Source organism: Xenopus laevis, chromosome 2L (genome assembly GCF_017654675.1).
Source record: "Xenopus laevis strain J_2021 chromosome 2L, Xenopus_laevis_v10.1, whole genome shotgun sequence".
Lineage (NCBI taxonomy): Eukaryota > Metazoa > Chordata > Amphibia > Anura > Pipidae > Xenopus > Xenopus laevis.
The window spans coordinates 74,798,767-74,823,788 of record NC_054373.1 but is presented as its reverse complement, the minus strand read 5'-3'; the positions used below and the strand labels follow the sequence as shown (position 1 = coordinate 74,823,788).

General features: G+C 38.4%; 1 protein-coding gene across 5 annotated transcripts in view; it reads right to left on the bottom strand.

Moving 5' to 3' along the window:
• Positions 1-23,564, bottom strand: part of LOC108708169 (protein PHTF1-like) — a 59,710-nt gene extending 36,146 nt beyond the window's left edge. Inside the window, exons 1-4 of one of the 5 annotated variants that reach the window (XM_041582061.1) lie at positions 23,415-23,564; positions 15,900-15,975; positions 14,876-14,932; positions 13,899-13,968 (exon numbers count right to left, since the gene is read on the bottom strand). In XM_041582061.1, the coding sequence (XP_041437995.1) occupies positions 13,899-13,968; positions 14,876-14,932; positions 15,900-15,944 (172 nt within the window). In that variant the 5' untranslated portion in view covers positions 15,945-15,975; positions 23,415-23,564. Of the gene's footprint in view, positions 1-13,898; positions 13,969-14,855; positions 14,933-15,899; positions 15,976-23,414 lie in introns of those variants that run through there. The other 4 variants (XM_041582064.1, XM_041582062.1, XM_041582063.1 and 1 more) reach the window with 4 other exon arrangements.
• Positions 23,565-25,022: the final 1,458 nt, after the last annotated feature.

Below are 25,022 nucleotides of genomic sequence, written 5' to 3'. Positions count from 1 at the left end.
CAAATGCTATTAAAGCATTTATTGCAGTGGTGCCACATCTCTACTGTAATAAATGTGGCATTTGCTTGTAAGTATTAGTGTGTTTCCTCCCTATAAGGAATTTAGGTAGTTTGATGGTTTCCATTGTAGGCTAATTCAAAATTTGCCTCCAAACACAACCAAATTGCGCATAATTTTGTCATATGCTGCAGATATCCTTACATGCCAAGATTAAACATTCTAAATATAAATGGCATGAAAGCCAGAATGCATAGCAGTACCAAGGTATGTGCTATGTAGACACCCCCAAAATGAAATGATATTGCACACACTTATTTCATTTTTCATAGGCAAATTATAGTTGTAATAGAACATGTAAAAAGCAATAACCATTACATAATTATATAAATCAATACAATGCAGTAAAACCAATAAACCTTGTTTTTACCTAGTAGAATCAGTGGTCAGAATTGCAGTTCAATGCAGTATACACAAAACAACAGCTACAAACATCAATAAAAAAATACAAAAGTAATGACACACCGCAATTAACAATCACCTTAGTCCAGGTGCGGCCCGGGGGCCAATTGTGGCCCTTTTTCAAATTTACACTGGCCCTAAGCCTCAATCATGAAATTAATAATAATGAGGCCCCCCCAGCACAGTGCGATCAGGAATCCCATAGCAGGAATATTAAGGCACATTAGTGAAATGATCTGGCACTTGCTCTATACTGCTGCCTGTGTGCTGAAGGTGTTAGCAATAGACCCGTACTGGCACGTAGAGACGCACTGTTTTCACATACTTCTTTAGGGCTGAAGGTGTCAATAGACATACTGACGTGCCAGTACAGTAAACTAAAGAAGTATGGTGTCACTACGTTCCAGTACGTGTCTATTGCTAACACCTTCAGCACACAGGCAGCAGTATAGACCAAGTGGCAGATCATTTCACTAATGTGCCCAAATATTACTGCTACAATTAATAGATTCCTGTAATGAAATGTTAATGGTTCAAAGAATGTCAGGCTGAATGGTCGGCCCCCACACATTTTCACCTCACCAAATTTGGCCCTCGTTGCAAAAAGTTTGGGCACCCACTGGCAAAAAAACATTGTTAGGGTAATTAAACCACATAATACAGTAAAATTTATATAAGCTTGATCAGCACCAATACCACGGTGGATGGCAGTGGAATCCCTCCAGAATGGTGTCTTATATGTAATATACCTGGCCACAGCTGTTTTGGTATTGGATTTGGCCCCATTAGCATCCATGTGTGTGTTCTGTATGTGTGTGTTCTGGGATTGCAAAACACTCCAATCCTCAAAAAAAGTATGTATAATTGAATGTTAGTTTAAATTATATGTTTGTAAAACTTACCTAGTCATTACTACTCACAGCACAGCACTCAGCATCAGTACCAGACATTTACCTGGTATTCGCCAGGCAGGAGTAGCTACCTCCATACCTGTAACCAATTGCAAACAAATCCTGGGCACGGCTAATGTTTTATGATGCTCCTTTCTTATCCTACCTCCCAACTGTCCTGTTTTTTGTGGTACAGTACAGTCCCGATTTTGACTGCTTAGCCTGCAGTCTCGGATTGTTATTGAAATGTCCAGAGTCTCTCTTTGATCTCCTGCACAGACGCCAGAAAAAGATACAAAGTTTCTATATCTTAATTAAATAAGAGGCTTTTCGGCCAGAGAGCCCAGAGTACTCAGCACCTGCACTTATATACCTTTGTAACTATTTAAGATTAGCAGAGAATGGAGACTTACAGTTTAAAGGGCAATTCACCTTCATTAGCAAAACTGTTATACACTTGACCCTAAAACCTCCCAGAAATGTGCTCAGACTTTCCATAACCTGCTAAATGTGAAAATAAACAGTGTTTAAAGGGTGTTGACACAAAATGAGCATAGTCAAAAGTTTAGCAAAGGCAGGATTTTTGTCCTTCTTTCTGATTTTCAAATGTTGGGAGGTATGTCTTAGAGCACTAACCGCAGGCAGGCTGAAAAGGAGACAGGAGATGCTGGAGCAACATAGGATCCAGCAGTGATACTCATTGCCATATTTCTTTTTTTTTCTCTAAATATAATTTTATTGATTTCCAGGAAGTATGGGATGGGGGATACAGAAGGGAAAAAAAGGGGGGGGGGAGAGAATAGTAGTACATTGCTTTAAGACATAATAAACAACATGGTCTACACATATCTATGTAATTTTACACAATGACAATGTAGTGGGATTTGCTAATGACAGCGATGTGCATTTTAAATTGGCTAGGACAGGTAGTGTAAGAGGAGTGCCCACTCACTTGATATTTAAGAACTCAAAAGATGTCTATACGCAGTTGAACCCCTAAATAGAAACCACCGCAGCCAGGTGTCTCTAAAGCTGGAATGCTGTTTTCCTGAAAATGTGGATAGTTCCTCAAATTTTGCTATCTCATTGACTTTATCTATCCAGTTCTAGTTCCGTTCTAGTGTAATATCTGGAATGCCTTCCAAGTTTTCCTTTTCCCAGAATAGAAGAATTCGATCAGGTATAGCAGGTGTATCCCTACCTAAAATCTGAGAACATGTTTGAATAATTATTGGCCAAAGTGAGATTGGGGCACTCCCAAAATATGTGGAGCAATGTTCCCACTTCTGCCTTGCACCTCCAAAAGGTGTTGCTTGTAGCCGGGTATATCTTGTTTAATCTGAAAGGAGTGTAATACCATCTACTCAAAATGTTATAGTTAAGTTCTTGGATCTTGCAACATCTTGAGCTGTACATTAAGTTGGCAATCCATTTCTTGTAGGAGTCTTCTGGTATTTCTAGGTCTAGATAGCGTTTCCAGGCTTTTAAGAAAGGTAGGTGGTTTCCTCAGTTTTTTCTATAAAGCATGCTATATATGAGAGATATTATATGCTTTGGTGAATTGTTACCACTACACAGCTTTTCAAATGGGGTGAGGGGTCTTCCAAGTTTACTGGATCCTCCTAGATAACCATAGAAATGCTTGAGCTGACAGTATTGATAGTCCTGCAAATCTGCCATGGATCTGGCTTGTCTGAGGAGTGACAGGTCAGCCAGTTGCCCTTTCTCCATTATATGGAAAAACTGCAAATGTCCATCGACCAGCCAATCTTTGCAGAGGGAAATGCAGGGTTGTTTGTGATAGGTACCAGTGGCAGAGGAAAGGCTGAAATTTGGGGTGTCCGCTGACCAGGTCCCAGGTTGTCATGGTGCTTTTAAGTAGTGGGTGTGAATTATGTAGTATCCTGCGGTAGGTTCTGTCTATCCACGGCAAGTGAATCAAATGTGTAGCTGTAGATTGTTGCTCTATTTCTATCCATTCTTTACTGTCTAAACTCTAAATGATGGGACCAGTCAATTATTCAGGAGAGTAACACTGCTTTTAAGTATCTGGTACAGTATGGGAGGGCCAGGCCACCCTCAACCTATAAAATGTTAGCCTTGATTCTTGGCGGATGGTCTTTCCAGACAAATTTAGTTATAATGGATTGCAATGATTTTAGCCAAATGTTGGGGTACAGTAAAGGCATGCATTGAAACAAGTAAAGAAGATGTAGCATGATGTTCATCTTGATTACGTTAATTCTTCCTGGATATTGGTTGTTTGGTCCAATTTTGTAAATCTTTGTTTATTTTCATAGTATTTTACACTTTGTTTCTATCCAGTCATCATAGTCTTTGGTAATCGTTATTCCTAGGTAAATAAATTGTTATTAAGATTTGGGATCGTGGTGAGTGGGTTTGTTAGGAACAAGAGCAGATCATCCGCATATGCGGCGACTTTGTGTTGTTTATCTCTTATCGAAATCCCAGATATTTCCAGATGTAGGCATATCTGAATGAGGAGTGGTTCCAGAGCTAGGGCATATAAATTAGGTGAGAGAGGGCATCCTTGTCGGGTGCCGTCTTTAATTGTTATATATTCAGATATGGCGCCGTTCACCCTAATCTTTGCGACTGGACCATTTTATAGGGACCTGATCCATTGGCATAATCGTTCAAAACTTAGTGAGACATGAAAACAACTGACCTATCAAGGCCTTGTAATGACTTTCTCGACGAAAAGATCATGACGGTCTCTTAACTCAGCTCGCAAAGTGGAAAGCTTAGCGAATGTTTCTGGAGAGGGAGTGCATTTATGCGTGGTTTCAAATTTCAAATTTCAGTGAGCAGGGACTTGTGTTTAGCTCTGTGAGCCTGTTTTCTTCTGGAGCATTGTTGAATTAGCGTGCCCCTAATGCAACACTTATGGGCTTCCCATACTGTCACTGGGTTAACATCCTCTGTCACATTCTCTTTAAAGTAATTTCTGATGGCGGATTTAACTTCATTCAGTATGATGTTATCTTTCAGCACGGATTCGTTTAATCTCCAATTATCTCTTCTGGAAAAGTCTGTAGTCAAAGATACCATCATTGAGATGGGGGCGTGATCTGACCAAGAGCGGGTATGTAAGTCTACAGTGCCTAATGTACTGAGGTAGTGCTGGGATATAAAAAGATAGTCAATTCTGATATATAAGTTATGCCTCGTTGAATAAAAAGTGTAATCCTTTTCTTTGGGGTCTACAAGTATCCATGCATCTATCACTTGTAGCTGATGTAGGTCTTTTATGATATGACTAATGGTTCTGTGGGTAATACTAGACTTCCCCATTATAAAGCAATAATTCCAGCAGCACTCCGATATGTGAATCAAAGATTATTTATTCATGCCATTAGCAGAGCGACGTTTCGGGCTATTCCAGCCCTTTATCAAGCTAAATGCACTGTGTAACAACATACTTAAATAGGTGATTTAGGGGGAGGGGTTACATCATTGACTAAATTGATTTTCTGCTAAGAAGAGTGCCCCTACACGATTACAATGTCGCAACAAGCAAGTCAGGAATTACCATCGACTTTCACTTATAGTGAAGTAGAAGCTAATAAGATTATTCAACAAAACAAAGGGAATAATGCTTTTTTACAAACAGCTACAGATGTATCCCTTCTGAGAGAATTTGAAAGGGAGAGAAGGAGATATATCGGTTTGGATCTCCATGCCACAACGCTAACTGAATATTACAAGGTCGGACGAATACCCAGGGGTCTACGGGTGAACTTGCGACCAACTATTTTCAGAGACAATAAGGAATTCACACAGAAATATGAGATGATAATTAATAAATGTTCCTTTGATATAATTCTATTAAACATCGATTTTCTACATCGTGAAATTGCAGCATCCTCTATGTTAATAGACAATCTAAATGACAAGTTGAAAACATACCCATCGACAGAGGAATATAGAACACAGCTGCAGTCGATTGAGGATAATTTGATTAAGCACAGGCACGAGATTGAAGGCAGGAAAAGGAGCAAGTTCCAAAGAGATGAACTTGATTACAGCTCGGGCCGCATCTACAATTGGCAGCGAACAGGCAATGAGCGGTTAGGCTCAACTACACAGCCACACTTCACACGACGACGTCATCAGCGTGAGACACGCAACCAGAGGCAGCAGGGACGCGGAGAACACAGAAGGGATTCCTCGACCGATAGCCCACAGGAGCAACGCAGCCAGAGACCACAGGAACACGGTGAGCGCACTAGAGATCCCCCCTCTGACAGGCTGCAACAGCGCGATACACGCGACTTGGGACATCGCGGAACTGGTGGATGCGGAAGGGATCAATCCACTGATAGCCAGCTGACGGAGCCTCCTACCTCAGAATCGTCGGTATCATCCTCCTCTTTTTTAGATGGAGGCCACAAGAAATACAAAAAGCAAAAAGGCGAGGGGGGAGACGACACAAGCTGAGAGCACGGACGGGACAGAGACACTAGTGGTAAATATTTCTTCCATTGAATTAAATAACGCTGAAGTGACATTGCTCAGTAAGGGTATTTCATTCTGTCCCACTAGCAGGTGTGACCCCTTTCAGTTGGATGTTGAATGCGAACGTTTTTTCAGGAATCTGAGGTTAAAATCTTATTTTTCAGGCCCACATGTGATTGAAGAGAGTGGACGTATAAGTAATAATGAGGATGGGACGCAACTCACACTTAAGAATGTAAACTTACGTAACAAGAGCTCCTTCACCCCACCAACCACGGATGTGGTGGTGGAGTCATATATGAAAATGGTCAAAAATGATATTAACAAATTGAAATTGAAATTCAAAACCAATCCGTTTTTAGGTATTAGACCTAATATGAATAAAAAAGAGAGAATACAGTTAGAAACATTACTGACACATAATGAGTTAATGTTTAAACCAGCCGATAAAGGAGGAGCTCTTGTTGTGTTAAATAAGAGTTATTATATTAATGAAATTTTGTTACAACTAAGTGATACAAATGTATATCTTAAATTGACAGCAGATCCCCTCAAAAGTATACAAATTAAGGTTCGCAACATTGTTGACAAGGCTAGAGAAGATGACCTGATAGATGATAAGCTACAGCAATTTCTACAACAGAAACATCCTATAACTCCCGTTTTTTATATGTTACCTAAAATTCACAAGGATTTAAAACAACCCCCAGGGCGTCCCATAGTGGCTAGTAGTGATTCAATTTTTGCTCCTCTTTCGATATACCTTGACAAGATTTTACAGCCTTTTGTGATTAAAACTAGATCGTTTTTGAAAGACACAGCACAACTACTAGGGATCTTGGACACCCTTATTGTGACAGATGAGACAATACTTGTAACCATGGACATTCAAAGTCTATACACATCCATAATGCATGATGATGGCATACAGGCCATAAGTACTGTGTTACAAGATAATGACGAATATTCATATGAAGCTAAAGAATTTTTTCTTGCTTTATTGAATATCGTTCTAAGGGAAAATTATTTTCTATTCCAAGATAATTTCTTTTTACAGCTACAAGGCACTGCCATGGGGAGCAATGTTGCTCCCACATACGCAAACTTATATATGGATTTTTTTGAACGCACATATGTGTACACAAATCCTGATTTTATACAGTACTGTCAACTATATCGGAGATATATCGATGACATCATTATGCTGTGGACAGGCACAATTGAGAGCCTGGTGGCGTTCTGTGAACATCTAAATTCAGTGGTACCTACTATAAAATTTACTATCACACATGATCGGCTGAGGATTAACTTCCTAGATGTATGGATCATGAAAAATAATTTTGGTCTCCAAACTGATCTCTATAAAAAAGAGACAGATCGTAACAGTTTGTTACACCAGCTTTCATCCTCCTGCATTGAAAAATAATCTACCCAAAACACAATTCATGAGGGTTAAACGCTTAGTCTCAGATCAGGAGAATGAACAAGGGAGAACAGAGGAGATGAGACAAAGGTTTTTACAGAGGGGTTACCCGAAAACGCTCCTGAATTCCTGTATACAGGAGGTTAGGGAGATTCAACAGAATGAACAAAGGAAACAAAAAGATGTTAATAGACTTGCCTTTGTAATAATATCACAAAAGGGCAATCTTTTACACATCCACATACTGGACGGAAATTTAACATCACAAATTATTATACTTGTCATTCAACGTTTGTTATTTATTTAATTAAATGTCCATGTGGACTAGCATATGTTGGGGAGACAACTCAGAAGGTAAAGGACCGGATTAAACAACATAAATCCAACATAAGGTGCAATTACAATCATTTACCCATTCCGTCGCACTTTAGAGAAGCGAGACACACAGTGAGTCAACTGAGATATCAAGTGATAGATGATGTAGGTCCTCTTAGATGTGGAGGCGATAGAATTTATTTATTAAAGAAATTGGAAATGCAATGGATATTGAGATTAGGTACGTTGAGTCCTGGGGGACTAAACCGAGAATATACCCCTGAATTGTTTATATAGTATGGTAATTCTGAAGAAATCATGCTTTAAGTGTAACAAATTGTTTTTTCAATGTAATACAATGTAGTATACCCAGTGATACTGATTTAATATAAAATACGTCATATTTTTGTCTTATAGAATTTTACTGCTCCAATCCTGGGATTTGCTGGTGTATTGACAACTGTAGGTACCCAGCACTCCAGATGTTGAGCATAAATATGTAAGTGTCTAAATGTTTAAATGGCTACAGAATTTGAATGCTTTTATCGGTTTTTTTTGCACAATTGCACAACACATTGATTAGTGGGGGGCCATTGGAATCAGATGATCTCTTTGGACTTCTCTTCTGACCCTCCAAGTTTTTTGGAATCTCAAGGACACTGAGCACTTTATAATTTTAACACTTGCTATGGTATATACGTTTTAACATTTGTTGTATTATAAATGTTTTAACTGTGTTTATATTATTCATCACTAATGTATTTGATTCACTAATTTTTTGAATATTCTCACTGGGAATGCTGGGAATCGTGTCCCACACTGGGAGGTGGGAACCATGATGTAACCCCTCCCCCTAAATCACCTATTTAAGTATGTTGTTACACAGTGCATTTAGCTTGATAAAGGGCTGGAATAGCCCGAAACGTCGCTCTGCTAATGGCATGAATAAATAATCTTTGATCCACATATCGGAGTGCTGCTGGAATTATTGCTTTACAGTGGAACTTTTCCTTGGGCAGAGAGGAACACAGCTGTGCACCCGACGCTGCAAAAGGCGATTTAGTGTAAGTGTGGCACCTTATTGATTTGATTTGACTAGACTTCCCCATGGAACAGTCAATCTGGGGATCCATGTGGACATTGAAATCCCCTCCAAGAATTAACAGGCCTTCTGAAAAGCCCAGTAGGTTCTCTGTTATGGTATGGAATATTTCATCATGTTGGTCATTTGGTAGGTAAATAGATGCAAAGGTAATCATCCGGGTTTCCAAGTTGCCTTTTACAAAAACAAATCGTTCAGCAGTGTCCTTCTTTGAAGACAGGACCTTAAAATTAAAGTTTTTCCTGAATAGGATAGCGGTTCCTTTAGATTTCTGGGAAATATCTATTGGACCACTGGGGGGGGGGGTCGAAGAATCCTTAAAGTGGGTTTCTTGTACAAAGGCGATGTTAGACCATTACCTCCGTATGGTTGTAATTTACAAAGAGTGTGTAGGAGGGTTGTGAGCCTGTAGGCTGCTGACATTGGTGGTGCACCAGCGTGCGTCAATGGTGAGTACTTATTCCTGGTGGCAAATAGCTGAGGGAATAGAATACATCTTGGGCTGACTACCTAGAGTCTGTCTAATGGACCTGTGCATGTATCTGACATAAGCCGGTATAGGGAGCAATCAGGGGCGATCCTGGCCCCTCCACCGCCTGAGGCAGCAGCAGTTGCTGCCCCCCCTCCCCCAGCAATTCGCTCTTAAAGTACCAGGAGCAGCATTTTTGGTGCCCCTGGTACGTAGTGGGGCGCTGCCACCTGAGGCGACAGCCTCAACTCGCCTCATTGGCGAAGCACTCCTGGGAGCAATAATACAGGAGATATATATATATGCAAAGAAAAGCAAACTATATTATAGACCTTTGTACATATAACATTATTATAAAGTATGTCAACATGAGCGTTTCCTCGTATCTTGAGAAGTGAATGAAAATAGCACCATATACAGTAGCTATGGAGTAATAGATTAAATCCAAGAGATTCTTTATCGAGGTCTAAGAGCTGCCCAAAGAGATCTTCCATTAGTTCATTGACATATTTCTACTCAATGCCTAGGTGCTGGAGAATGATGGTGGAATGAAAGGGAATCTTTAAAACTTAAAACACTTCCCCATTTGGAAGCACTGCAGAATTTATGTTTTCTTCTCTAGTAATTACTTTATTCCTAAATAAAGGATATATGTTGCCTGCAGTAGTGCAGACAAATCTCTTTGTGTGCTGTTGCTTAAAATACAGGGTGTGGTTTGGTGGTTCATTAACTGGCAGAAAGGGGGGGGGGTGTTATTCATTAAGCAATGGATTAGGCATTAGACAAATTGAACTATATTCTCCCCAGGGATTATATTTCAGGAGTCTTCTTAGATGCTCTCTGAGTTTTATATAGGGAACCCATGTTTAACTGGGAAACAAACTTTTGAGATTCCAATAGCAAGGGGGGCTTGTCAAGCTATCTGTTATCTCCTTTATTATTCTCCTTTACAATTGAACCTGAAGCCTACCTAATTCGAATTCCATTGGTACATCACCCATGTACATAAAAAAGCATACTCCTCTCATCTTACTCAAAATGCTTTATATAAGCATTATACGATTATAAGCATGCCTGGGGGAACTGTGCAATAGCCAACACCTCTTGGAAGGAGGTCTACAAACAAACTTAAGCATTATTATGCACCATTTCGTCTTGCTTATACACAAACACGTACTCTGTGTTCTTAAATTCTAGCCATTGCATGCTAGGTCATATCCTTAAACTGGGTTTCTACTTTATTTATGACCCAACTATTTGCTTGCTTTAAATTATATATAAAGATTTAATTGTATGACTTTATTATTAGAGGATACTTTAGAGAAGCATAATAAAACGTGGCTACCCTGGGAAGATTAGAACATTTTGGAATCCTTAATTATCATAGAGGAAGGAGTAAGGTACTCACAATGAGACTAATATGAAGGACTGGTGCTGAGATTTAGACATTTTCCAAACATTGTATTTTTCACTTTAATGTTTTCATCTTACTTACTGAGCAACTGGTTTCTCTTTTGTGCCTTGCTTTTCACTGTCATTTTTAATTTAGTCCACTAGATGGAACTCTAGAATTACATGAAATACTTAAATCAATGTTTAATGTGTCTATTTACTTATTATGATGTGGTATTTTATTTTTTATTCACATTTATTAGAACATTTTTTTGTATTTAACAGGGATCCATAGCTATTTTGCACACTGTAAGAATAAGTTTAATAAATTTCCTTTTCAGCCATTAGGTTTGCAGGTCTGATTCTTATTAGTAATCAGTGCATAAACTGGCACAGTTATGTGATTTGGTTGTAATTGAAATCTGACGAGAGAGTTTTCCAAATAATCTTTAATTTTGTTTCATATATCTACTAATACAAACTCCTCAATCCAATGTTTTTACTAGTCATTTAAAATTATAGCACCCCTTCTTGTGTACACTGTGCTATTAGATTTCTAGATACGAGATAACACATTATGAGTGATTGTTTACAGGACTTTCATATATGTCTTATACAGTACTGTCCTCTTATGTATACTGAGATATATTATGCCAAAAGTGAAAATGCTGTACACTTTTATGCTGATATTTTATTTTTGTTTAATAAAAATATTTTGAAAAAAAAAAAATTATAGCACCCCTCACCGATCCAATATTTCATCAAGGCCCCTTGGCAAATAATTAGGTAACAGATGTGTAAAATATAAATGTGTCAGTGCTCCTCAAATCCTACTCTAACTGACCTTTGAACTGCCCTTGCAGGAGTATCAGGAAAGAAAACAGACTCCCCAGATGTCTCCCTACCTAACCTTCAGGCTGGGCCCCCTATGCTACTAATAAGTGTGCCCCAGAGAGGGCCAGTCCCACAATTTTGAGATCAGTGCCTCAGTCTGGTTGGAAAATAAAAGCATTTGCAACATCCCACCAATGTTGTATATGTCTGACAATATTCCACTTTTACAAAGAGCAGTGATAAATTGTGATCATAGTACATACATACATGCTTATTAATGATGAGCGTGAGGAATTAAGTAGTGTCCCTTTCCCCATTCATATATATATATATACATACACACACACACACACACATACTGTTATCAGCTACATTTTTGTATAGAAAAGTCCCTTCTGGACTAGATCCAAAGGAAGTGTGTCTGTTATGGCATAGAATGGATTAAACTCTACAAAAGCAGCTTGGGGGACACCAATTATTTCAAGGTTTATAAAGGAAAGGACTCAAACTTCAATTCCCCTGCTTGTCCCCTTGATTTGGTTCACTGATAAAATTGTAAAATCATGTTGAATTTAATAATGATCTGTATCACAGACAGAGTAGGGTCCGCATGCACAGGTGCCTAAGGCAAAGCCCCCAGCGTTGGCTTCCCCAACCCTTCAATAAGCAACTGCATCCCCCAGCTCAGCAGCCCCCTGCTTTCATCCTCTCACCCCACCCCGTCTGGCAGCTCTCCCCATTTGCACCTTTTCCAATACCTCTCCTGTTTCTTCCACCACCGCTTCCTGATCAAAGAGCAGGGCTGGAGTTAGAAGCAGAAGGGACAACCCTTTATTGTCCTAACACCCGCCAACCATTGCACCCTATGCAGGTGCCTTTTCTGCCTACCATGACCACATCTGCTACATTTACAGTAAAATGTATCTAAAATCCAGGTGCTAAGTATCAAGATAAATATTCAGAATATTCTATTCTCAAAAATAGAATTTGTCAAAGGATAAATAAATTGTAAAAACAAGTTCATGTGATATTGCTCAGAGAACTCTTCTAAGCATTTTTGCATTTTACAAATATTGTTTTCTTTTTCATTTACATACATATACATTTTAAACATTTAAATAATAAACTAGTTTTGTAAATAGCACCACCTGCTGGTTATTCTGGCCCACTATATGCTGTCAGGATAAAAAAAAACATTAACTTTGAGAATATAAAATTAGAAAATCAAGTTAGAGTATTAATCTGATGTTTCTCAGAGCAACATCACGACACCTTTTTGCCAAATTTTCAGTTTTTCTATCATAATAAGGCAATACTTTGTACTTGATAAATGAGGATAAATGAAGTAATGAGCAAATCTTTCAATTTTCGATTTGCTGGAAAATTTGCAAAAACTATGGGGAAATTTGCAAAATGCATTGAATTCAATGGGCGTCTTCCACATCGACTTTAACGTGTAAGGAGTTGAAATATATTTAATTTTATTGTAATGTGAATAGTTGGAAGATATTCAGTTCAGCCAGCAGGTGGCACCAACCCTTAAGGTAGTCCTATAGTGCATTCCCACTCAGAAGCTTTTATAAGAAAGTGTAATGACTATAGTCTTCTCTATGGCTAGAAACATCAAGCAACCAGACATAAATCCACATAAACAGACCAGGTGTGAGGCTGTACCTTGTTAGGGCTAAGAAGAGAGTTCTGAGATTCATGTCAGCTCCGTCTAGGAGTAAGAGATAGTCAGGGTAGCCAGCAAGCATACCTCCCAACCTTTGAAAAATGTAAAGAGGGACAAAAGGTTTGAGCAGCAACATTCCTAACCACACCCATTTTTGGTCATACGACTTAAATACCACTTCCATTTTACAAAATGTGGCAGGTTATGGAAAGTTTGAACATTTCTGGAGGTTTTAGGTAAATATTGTATGTGTTATAACCGTTTTGCTAATGAAGGTGAAATTGTCCTTTAAGCTGAAAGTCTCAGTTCTCCCAAGAGACCTGCTTATCTTTTTAGTTGCAATTGCATCTCAGTGTAGGTGCTGAGTATTTTGGCCTCTCTGACACTTCTCAAACAGTTCTCTGAAAAACTTTGTATCTTTTTCAGGCATCATTGCAGGAGATCAAAGAGAAACTTGCAACATTTTAATAGAAATCTGCGACTATGGGCTAAGCTGTCAAAATCGGAACTCCCTCGCGAAAAACAGGACAGTTGGGAGGAAAGAGCAAGGAAAGACTGTTGTCCCAACGAGGAATGAATATTTAGCAATCATGCAATTGTGCACCAGTCAGGGAACTGGCGTTTTAAAGGTTAGTGGGAACCTAGTGAAGCTGTAGAGAAACAGCTAGAAAGAAGCTTGTGCTGTATATACTGGGCACGACAGAGCTATAGGGGGAAAGTGCTATTGGGAGAGAGGAATCCCCCTTAATGGCTAACAGCACTCTGCTAGTGCTCTTCCACATATTGACTTGTTACATGCCTAATTCTTGCAGCAATAAGGATCCAACAGCTGTACACAGTAATTTCACTTCTTTACCTACCTCTCACCAGATCAACATCAATCAGGTCAGATTTAATATTGACCATCTTCTTTGGTTTGTTCCTTAGACCCTAATTAAAAAAAATACAACTCAATACAGGACTATAAAAGGAAACATTTTCTCATGTTTTAAAATTTTACATCTTTTTTAATCACAGCAATTTTTCATGTCCTAAAAATTATAAAGATATGGATTTCTTCCATATACTAAATACTCTATATCCAAATCGAATTGCCTTATAAAAAGAAACAAAATATACGCTATGTGCTTAAACTAAGGGTATCCCATTTCTGGTAGATATTTTATTTAAAATATTGGTATAGTTTCAAGGTTATATTAATATTTTCAGTCACTTCAGGCATTTCAGTCAGAAAGCTGGAATAATTTGGTCACAGCGGAAGTTGAAAAAAAGTCACAAGCTGTGATAATGTTTTGTTGCATCCAAAGGGCAAGATTTACCCCTAACTGTTAAGAAGGATTTTCTTTAAACAGTCATGCCATAAAAAAAAATTACCCCTAAAGGAAAAGCAGTATGTATGACTGATGATGGCAGCTAAGATGGTCACATTTAATATGTACCCACATACATCCATAATCATTCTGCTGAACCCCATGCATATAAAATATATACGTTTGTTTATGAATACAGGTATGGGATGCGTTATCTGGAAACCTGTTATCCAGAAAACTCTGAAGTACGGAAAGTCTGTATCCCATAGACTCCATTTTATCCAAGTAACCCAAATTTTTAAACGCTTATTTCTTTTTTCTTTATTATAATAAAACTGTACCTACCTTGTACTTGATCCAAAATAAGATATAATTAATCCTTATTGGACGCAAAACCAGCTTTTTGGGTTTATTTAATGTTTAAACGGTTTTCTAGTAGATTTAAGGTATGAAGATCCAAATTACGGAAAACTCCAGGTACCAAGCATTCTGGATGACGTCCCATACCTGTATTGTAATGCCTTTACCTTGATCTCGGTCTGTTCCACTGATTTCTCCCATATTTGCTTATCATAGGCCCCAATCTGTAATAATGTGAAATCATTTTATTATTTATTAGACAAAATCATGTATTTACAATATAATTTGTCCTGGCATATGGCATTTTAGACCAACGATACCAGCGGAATCTGATTATTTCTAATATGCCATTTCCGGAACAAAATTTTGTGAATGGCCTTTATTTTTTGTTTCTATAGTTAAAAAACTGAAAATACAAACATGGCTACTTAATCTTTTGGTATGCACCACTAAATGTGAGGAGGCAGCAACCCAGCCCTAGCTAAATTTGTTTTAATAAATTTGTCAGTTTCTGCCCTGCTTTGCAAAGTACAGAGGGGTAAAATTATAGTATCACTGGCATAAACATTTTTATAAGCACACATAAAATTAACATGTAAAGGCATACTGTGCTTTTGCACACAAATTGTTTTCCAAATTGTTTAACTTTTTTAAAATCAGTTAAATTGATTTGATTTTTAATTTGTATGTATTATTTGAATTAGCTATTTTACTGAACACTTAGATGTAATTTTTCCATATTAAATTGCTTTTTTAAAATTAAGCTACTTTAGTTTATCTAAGTTAACAGCTGAAGTATTACACAAATCTGTAGGTTATTCTTTGAGCAGGCTGATTGTATCCTGACTATCGTACGGTAACGGCAGCCGCAGGAATAAGTTCTTATAAAGTACATAGTCCTAATTAATAGTTAATTTAGTTAATACGTAAAAAGCAATGGAATGGGAGATTCATGAAAGTTGGGGGTGGCAACACAAACCAGAAGTAGACCGGTATCTTCTCAGCCCTAAAGACACAATTTATGTCATGGGACAGTGAATTTAGCAACTTAGTAAGTTTTAGAGACTGTTCACTGAGACTGTTTAAATGCTGCTTCATTAAAACTGCATTTTCTTCTCCTTTAATATGTATAACACTAACTATTTAAAAAAAATACTTCATTAGGCAAGTATCCTAGTATTAACTAATTACCTTCTCTTGATACCAAGATATGGCATCTCTCGTTTCAGCAACCATCTTTTGCCATTGAGTAGTCAAAATGTCAACCCTTTAAAGTAACAGAACAGGTGACAAATAAGAAACTGTGTGTGTGCATATGTAGGTATATACATATATTAAAGAACTATAAGTAATACTTTGGTGTCTCAAAGATTCTTGAAAGAGTCCAGGACACCAACAGACACCAAATATAGTCCAAATACAGATAAAACATATAAGGCCTCATTTCAGTCTGCAAAGTGCAATTTTGAGCGCACCTGGCATGTTTTTTCTGATAATGATTTCCCCCCAAAATTCCAGCATTATTGCAGTTGCAAGAGGGCATTGTGTCTGACACAGTTGCGGAAGATGCGTCAAAATGAAAGCAATTGTACCCTTGATTGACCCTTGATAAATCTGCCCCTAAAGGTAACATAGTAAGTTAGGTTGAAAAAAGAGACACGTCCATCAAGTTCAACCTTTGCACTCTATTTTAAATTGCCTAACTGCTAGTTGAGGGTAATGTTAGAAAAGCAAAAACTATAGAAATTAATTAGTGATAAGCAGCAATATATAGAACTAGACAAATACAGCAGGCCATATAATTTGGCTTTTGAAATGTATGCCAAATACTTCAGTGTGCCTATAGAAATATTATTTTGCATATACATTGTATGGAAGCATACAACACTAAAATGTATCCCTCCTCTCTCTCTTTAAGCAAGATCAGCCCATCTCTATCTGTAAGGCCCCTGCAGCAGTCCCATAGCTTATCTCCATCAACCCCCTGCTTGATGCCACTGGCCCCAAAAAATCTCTCTCTAGCAAACTCTGAAGTATGATTTGCAAAACTTGTCTCACAGCTTAAGCCCACAGTAGCATTAATTAAATAGCCTCCTCGGCTCTATTTCTATTTATAGGCCTCATGCATAAGGATTAATCCTGTTTGTCCCACAGAGGGCCTTTCTTTCCATGCCCTGCACTGATCTTTGTCCACAAGAATCTATAGCATGATTCATTGTATTTGTCCCACTGCTTCTGCTTTGCTTTTGTCCCTGGAGAATACTAGTGACCCTTGTAGCAGGATTACTCTCCCACATAACAGGCACTCTGATTCATATTCACACTAGAAATGTAAATATTATTAGCATAAATACTAATAAAGGTTTCAGTCCAGTTTGCTGCCATGTACCAAATCCTAAAACAGTGTATATATCGTGTAAGTAGTACTGTATATTCTGTTTTTCAAGGGCAGAATATTTTTTTTACAAATTAATTTTAAAAGGGCAGGTTCATTTAATGGATTGTATAAAATGTTTTTTGTTTATGTGTAACCAAATTTAAACAAATTTAACTGTTTGTCATGAACAAGACATCTCTTCTGTGTTTCACCTTTGAGCTAACTGTTGGGGGCATATTTATCAAGGGGCGAATTTCGAATTGAAAAAACTTCGAAATTCGAATGAAAAAAAAACAACCGAAATTAAGTCAAAGTTTTTTCTGGTCGAATAGGTCAGTTTTTGATCGAATAGGTCCGTATTCGGTGAATTCGAATGGTACGAATAGTAGGAATATCGCATTCGATCGAATTCCATTCAAAGTTTTTCCCCAATTCCAAAGTCCACCAATTGACCCCGAATAGGTTCTAGGAGGTCTCTATAAAAAGATATTGCATAAAACAGCTCATATGTAAAACCCTGCTTCATGTAAATGTTTTCTTAATAATATCCTTTTCTAGTAATATGTGCCATTGGGTAATCATAAATAGAAAATTGCCATTTTAAAAAATAAGGGCTGCCCCCTGGGATCGTACGATTCACTGTGCACACAAACATACCAAACGTACTATACATGTTAGGCCAATTAACAGACAGAGTTCTGTCTTTTGCTTCAACACTGTTACAGTTGTAGTATTTCTGGTCAGCTGATCTCTGAGGCAGCACACAGACTATCACAAAATTGTGGTTCAAGGCAAGAGATGTAAAAGGGCAAGATTTACTTAAATATATAGACCAGTTTGGTATAATACTTTAACATGTCACTTATTATGATGTAAACTATCTGTTGCTTAAGTGTTAATTTTGGGGGTATAGTTTTCCTTTAAGAAGTAGCGAAGTCAAATTCAAGTCGATATAACAGGCCGAGGTGAACATCAGGAATCAAGGTAAGAATCAGTAATAACACCCCCAGGAACACACTAAGTTGAACCAGGCAAAGTCTGTAGGGCTCTGGCATCATTTAAAGGGCAATTTTCGCACCAAACCAAATCAAACGAGTATGATGACATCACGCGCTGATGTTTTGCATCGACGCTGCATGTTTTGATGCCATGCATGTTTTGATGCATTGTCAGAACGTCCCGGCGTGCCACGTGTGTTGCCTGGGTGCCACCATCTTGCCGTTGGCGCTAAAATAAGGAAGGAGTGATGATGGCTCCTTACAGTACCCCCTTCCCTGTGGGGGGCCTCACGACCACCAAGACTAGGCTTTGAAGGGAATTGCTTGTGGAATCTCCGTATAAGAAGTGGAAAATGGATTTCCGTATGTTTAATCCAGGAGCATTCCTCAGGACCAAAACCCCTCCATTTCGACCAAATACTGCAAGGAGCCTCTGGAAATACGAGAATCCAAGATCCTTTTCACTTCATACTCCTGATGACCATCCACAATTGTGTAGGAGAAGAAGACTCTTGGATCACTGCTGGTTTGATGAGGGATACATGAAACACATTTGGAATCTGCATCTCAGAAGGTAATTGAAGACGAACAGCTAAGGGATTGATGATCTCAATTATAGGAGAAGGACCGATGAATTTGGGACCCAACAAAAGAGTTGGAACTAGGGATGGGCGAATTTGACCCATTTCGTTTCACCACAAATTCGCTGCCGGCGAAATGTCGCAGACGCCTATTAAAGTCTATGGGCGTCAAAAAATCTTTGTCGATCAACGTAATTGTTTTTTTACGCACGCGCCATGGGCGTAATTTTTTCCACGAAACTACAACTTCATTGACAAACTCTTGTGGGTAGGAAACTGCGGGTGGGTTGCAGAGCCCAAAAGGCATTATGAGGTATTAGCAGTGCCCGTCACGAGTATTAAAAGCAGTCTTCCATTCGTCTCCTTCTCGGATGCGTTTCAGGTTGTAGGCCCCACGGAGATCCAATTTTGTGAAGAGGCAGGCTTCTTGAAGTTGGTAAAAGAGTTCTGAAATAAGTGGAAGTGGATAGCAGTTTTTCGAGGTGATTTTAAATGAATGAAGATTTTCTTGAATATACTCCTTCATAGCCTTTGTTTCAGAACGAGAAAGTGGGTATGTGTGTCCTCGAGGGGGCATAGTGCCAGGGAGCAGTTCAATGGGGCAGTCGTACGACCAATGAGGAGGAAGGGTCTCCGCAGAAGGTAAGCAGAAGGAAGAGAGTGAAGGTCCACCGCAGCAACAGTCAACTTCTGAAGAGTGCTTGGGAGGAGACCGTTCTGCTGACAAAAGGGACTCCAGTGAGATATCTGAGCTCCAGACCAATCAATGACTGGATTATGGAGGCACAGCCAGGGTAGCCCTAAAACCACTGGCGTGGATGGACAATAGATTATGAGAAAAGAGAGTCTTTCATTGTGAAGAGTGCCAACCTTGACGGGTAACTCCAGTAGACAAAGCTCTGTCGTCAAATGTCAAAACTCGTAGAGGGACAGCATAAAGTTCCCAGCCGCACCAGAATCAAGGAAGGCTTACACATGGATGGTTTTTGAAGAGACTTGAAGCTGCACAGGAAGCAGAAATCTGTGAGAGGACTGGTGTGCAAAGGAATCTATTCCGCCCAGGTGAGTCTCCCCAAACTTACCTAGGCATGGAAGTTTCCCTGTTTTGCAGGACAATTGTAGGCAAAATGAGCTTTTCCTCCACAGACCAAGCATAACCAGGACTAGTCCCTGGATCAACTTGTACTATGAGCTATCTTCCATAACCCTGTATTCCCTCACTTGCCAAAAAGCAATCCAACCCATTCTTAAAGGAATAGTAACACCAATGAAAATATCATGTAGTGTTTCCCTGCACTGGTAAAACTGATCTGTTTACTTCAGAAACACTACTGTACTTTCTACATATAAACAAGCTGCTGTGGAGCAATGGCGGAAATTGAAAAACGGCTATATGGCACAGGTTAACCAATGGATAACAGATAACACCATTAGACAGACAGAGCTTATTTGCTGTCTGTTGTGTAACCTGAGCATTTTCTCCTTTGAATGGCTGCCCCATTGCTACACAGCAGCTTATTTATATAAACAAAAACAAACACAGCAGTTTTACCAGTGCAGGGCAACACTGCATTATATTTTCATTACTTTAAAACACTTTTATTTTTTGACATTACTGTTCCTTTAAAGCTATCTAATGTATCAGCCAGTACAACTGATTCAGGGAGAGAATTCCACGGGAGAGAATTCCACATTTTCACATCTCTCACTGTAAAAAACCCCTTCCAAATATTTAGGCGGAACCTCTTTTCTTCTAAACGGAATGGGTGACCTTGTGTCAGCTGGAAAGACCTACTGGTAAATAAAGCATTAGGGAGATTATTATATGATCCCCCTATATGATTCATACATAGTTATAATATCACCCCTTAAACGCCTCTTCTCCAGCGTGAACATCACTAATTAGCTAAGATTTCCCATACATTTTACCAGCTTAGTTACCCTTCTCTGTACCCTCTCTAATACAATAATGTCCTGTTTGAGTGATGGAGACCAAAACTGTACAGCATATTCTAGATGGGGCCTTACCAGTGCTCTATAAAGTGGAAGAATGACCGCTTCCTGTCGTAAATCAATGCCCCCCTTAATACAGCTCAAGACCTTATTTGTCCTTGATGCTGCTCACTGACATTGCTTTCTACAGCCAAGTTTATCATCTACAAGGACTCCAAGGTCTGTTTCCATAATGGATTCGCCTAGTGCAGTCCCATTAAGGGTATAAGTGGCTTGGATATTTTTACATCCCAGGTGCATGACTTTACATTTATCATCAATGAATCTAATATCATTTTAAATGACATCCATTTCTGTTCTGTGTTTTTAGCTGAAAACCTAATGCCCCAATCAATGCTCTGAAGGGCAGCCCTCACGGCACATTATGGTCACTATTACCCAGGGGTTCAATGATTTGCACATTTGCATTAAGTTCTGGGTCCTTTGAGATCACTAGATCCAGATTAGCATTTTTTCTGGTTGGCTCCTCAACAACCTGTGCCATAAAATTGTCATGCAACAAGTTCATAAACTTGTTCCCATTAACTGATCTGGCAGTACTGTTGCTCCGGTCAATATCTGGGTAATTAAAATCCCCCATTATCATTACTTCACCCAAACTAGCAGCCTTTTCTTATTGCATTAGGAGCTTCACCTCCTCCATCTCACTTACATTAGGGGATCTATAGCATACTCCTACAATTAATTTGCTGGACTCTTTACAATTAGTGCAGAATTCTACCCTTAAGCCTTTTGCCCCCTCATTTTCTAACATAACCTTCTTCTTTTTATAAGCTTTTAAATCCTACCTGTCCGGAAAGATTGAAAAAAGGCTTTGGCATCTTGAATTAATTGAGAGTTCTTTTCCTACAGGGGAGATACTCATTCTAAAGCCTTCCCCTCTAGACCACACCCCACCTTGGCTTGCTCAGAAACATACTGTGCAGGTTGTAGTTCAAATTGGATGAGGCATTGATTTACAAATCCTCTACAAGACTGGGGGTCTCCATTATAGCAAAGAGGAGCTGGAATTTGTGGTTCCTGGCCATGAGACGGAGCAAATGGTGGTAGGAACTGGCGCAACAAAGAGCTTGGCCAGAATGGCTTCCAGTGTTTGGTCAAAATCAGTCTGCTGTGCGTCATAGGCCTCAATGTGGGATGCCATTCTGTGAAAAGCTCTTCCGAAGTCTGGTTGGGCTTTCTCAGAAGGGTCCATGGCCCGATTATACTGTCAGGGCCCAAAGGCTTTGCTTAGGATTTTGCGTACCTAGGAGGAAGCAGCAGGCACCATACACAGTTCATGGTATCTAAGGGGTTAAGAAGTAGCAAAGTCAAATCCAGACAGAGGTCCGTTCAGGCAGCAAGGTTCTTAATGGATATAACAGGCCAAGGTCAAGATCAGGAATCAAGGTAATAACACAGGAACACACTAAGATAAACGAATAAAAAGGCAAAGTCTGTTGGGTCAAGGTCAATTTTCACGTCAAAATGAGTGTGATGACATGCCTCGTTTGCCGCCTGGGCACCGTCATCTTGATCCCGCCACTGAAGAGGGAAGGAGCACCAATAGGTGTTCCTTACACTCTCCTTTTCATATTCCAGTCACTTATTCAAATCAGTGCATGGTTGCTAGGGTAATTTGGGCCCTAGTAACAAGATTGCTAAAATTGCAAACTGAAGAGCTTCTGAATAAAAAGCAAAATAACTCAAAATACACAAATAATAAAGAATGAAAACAAATAGCATATTGTCTCAGAATTACTCTCTACATACTAAAAGTTAACTCAAAGGTGAACAACTCCTTTAATTTATCCTTTGATAAATACTTTGAAAAAGCAGAATGTTATATTGACTGCTGACACATTTTGAAATGTGCTCTTAGTACAAAGTTGATCCAGTTGACTCCAAAACTGTCCTCTTGGAGTCAACATGGAATTCCCCCCTCTGAGGCAAATTGCTTTAGATACATTTTTTTTATTATTATATTTAGAAATTTTACAAACATTTTGAATGTTCAAAATAAACATATTGCCAGAATATAATCAAAGCAATTAACATCAAAATAAATAGAGAGGGGAGTGGGGCAGTATTGGGAGGTAAGGCTGATGGGTTTTTCTTTCTTTGCCTTCCTTTGAATGGCTTCACTTAGATAAAAAGGTCGAACTTGATAGGGGTGTGTATTTTTTTACCTTCATCTACTATATTACCATGTTACACTTGACTGTATTCAAAGTATAGTTTTGCTTTCTATGTTGCAAGCCAGGTCACCAGCTCACTATAGTTTGGTGCATTAAATAATACACCTCACAGCAGCTTCAGCCCCTGGCATATATTTTTGGAAAATGGTAATTAAAAAGAACTGAAATAAATCATCCTTATATGTAGTTTAATATGTGAAAACAATACATTTTGTGTAAGTGAACTACTACAGTAAGTATTTATGTTTGCACATGAGTATCATAACCGCATAAAACTGAAAATATATAAAAATATGTGGAAACATATATTTAAAACAAAAAATGCTTTGCAGACTGTAAATATGCTTTATACCATATGTATAAGTATTTCACAAATATATTTGTGTATGATTTCCATAATTTCAGTATATAATAAGCATCACTTATCAATCAGAAATGCTCTGTATTGTTATTATATCTATTATCAGAACGTGATCTTATCAGTATGCTTAGAAAGGAACAAAATGTACAGACAGTCAGAAATAGAGTAGGACTGTCCTCACTATAGAAATGTTACTTACAGTGCTGAATTCTTGCATTATCTGCAGTGGTTGTCTAGTCTGAGTACAGCAGGGTAACGTGATCTTGATCTTAATGCACTGATAGCCAGGTGTATTTTCTAAAGTATTACAAAGGAGATCCCACTTTCTCACAAACTGCAATCACTTCCTTTTTCCGGGTCTGTGATGAAATCTATTGCAGCTATTGTGTACTTAAAGGGGTAGTGCTTTCAACCTTTGGAACCAGAGCATGAAGTAGACAGTTTAAGCTTTTTTATCAGTTGGTGCAACCTGTTAACCTTATAGGAAATACCTTGTGCAGCTGAACAAGTTTAGAAGTACAATATGTTTGCTGTGAAGTCATCTTTTATTTATGGAAACTTTTTGGATTATTTGAATTCCTATTAAAATTTTATGGCAATGCCGCCCCTCTGCAAATACACTGACACAATAGGATCAGTGTTTCCTAGTACAGCAGTGGCAACAATGTATATTTACAATAGTACCAGAAAACCTCATTAAAATATTGCATAATACAGGCAGTGTACCTTAAAACATACATTTGAAAAACAATACTAAACTTATTTATTGGGTGTACCCCTCAGTATACATATAATGTCAATAGTGGCTCCACACATAATGTATTACATGTAAGGGATTCTGTAAATGGAAACCCATTATCCAGAAAACTCTTACTTACGGGAAGGCCATCTCTGGGTTTCAGACTATTTTTTCTTTCAAAACTTTTTTTATTATCAATCAATATTGACAAGCCATTGCAATTTTCTTTATAAAATGTGTGTGTTCTCCTACACAAAGGAGAATTATTACATTATATGAAAACATATTACAGAAAGCTACAGTGCCACATTGACATGTAAATAAACATAATGAAATATTCATATCAATAAACAAATAAACTTGCTTAACAATGTGCAGTGTCATTTATTACTTTGTATTCGTCTCCGTGTATATTATGTCATGTAATAATAAGTGTCTCCTTATATGCAGTATTTCGTCCCAGGGTTCCATCCTTGTTATAATTAAGGGCTCTCCCGTCTGTCACAATTAACAGCTACATCCATCACTGACTGGTATATCTAATTAAAGGGGTCCAGATTTTCATATAAATATTGTATTTGTCTGAAATAATACTTAATAATCGTTCATTAACCATAATCCAGTTCATTTTGGCACGGAACATGGATATGGGAAGTGAACGTTTTTTCCAGGAAAAAGCTATAGTTTGCTTTGCTACAATGAAAATAAATTGAATCAATTTACGTAGATATTTATCAGACACTGGGAGTGGTTTATTAAGAAGTACCTGGATGGGATCTTTCCGAAGTCTAATCCCCGTGATTGAGTCAATTAAAGTAAATACTCTGGACCAGAGTCTGCAGCTTCCCTGCATTCCCACCAGGTGTGCAACATTGTCTATTCCCACAATTTCTGAAACAGAGAGGGCTACAGTTTGGATAATATCCAGGGACCAAATACCATCTACTTACTACTTTATATAAAGTTTCCTGTGCCAAAATGTTAATAGAACTCTTAGCAGTATTTATCCAGATTTGCTGCCATTCTTCCTCATTTATGATGGAATTGAAGTCTTTTTCCCATTGCTTG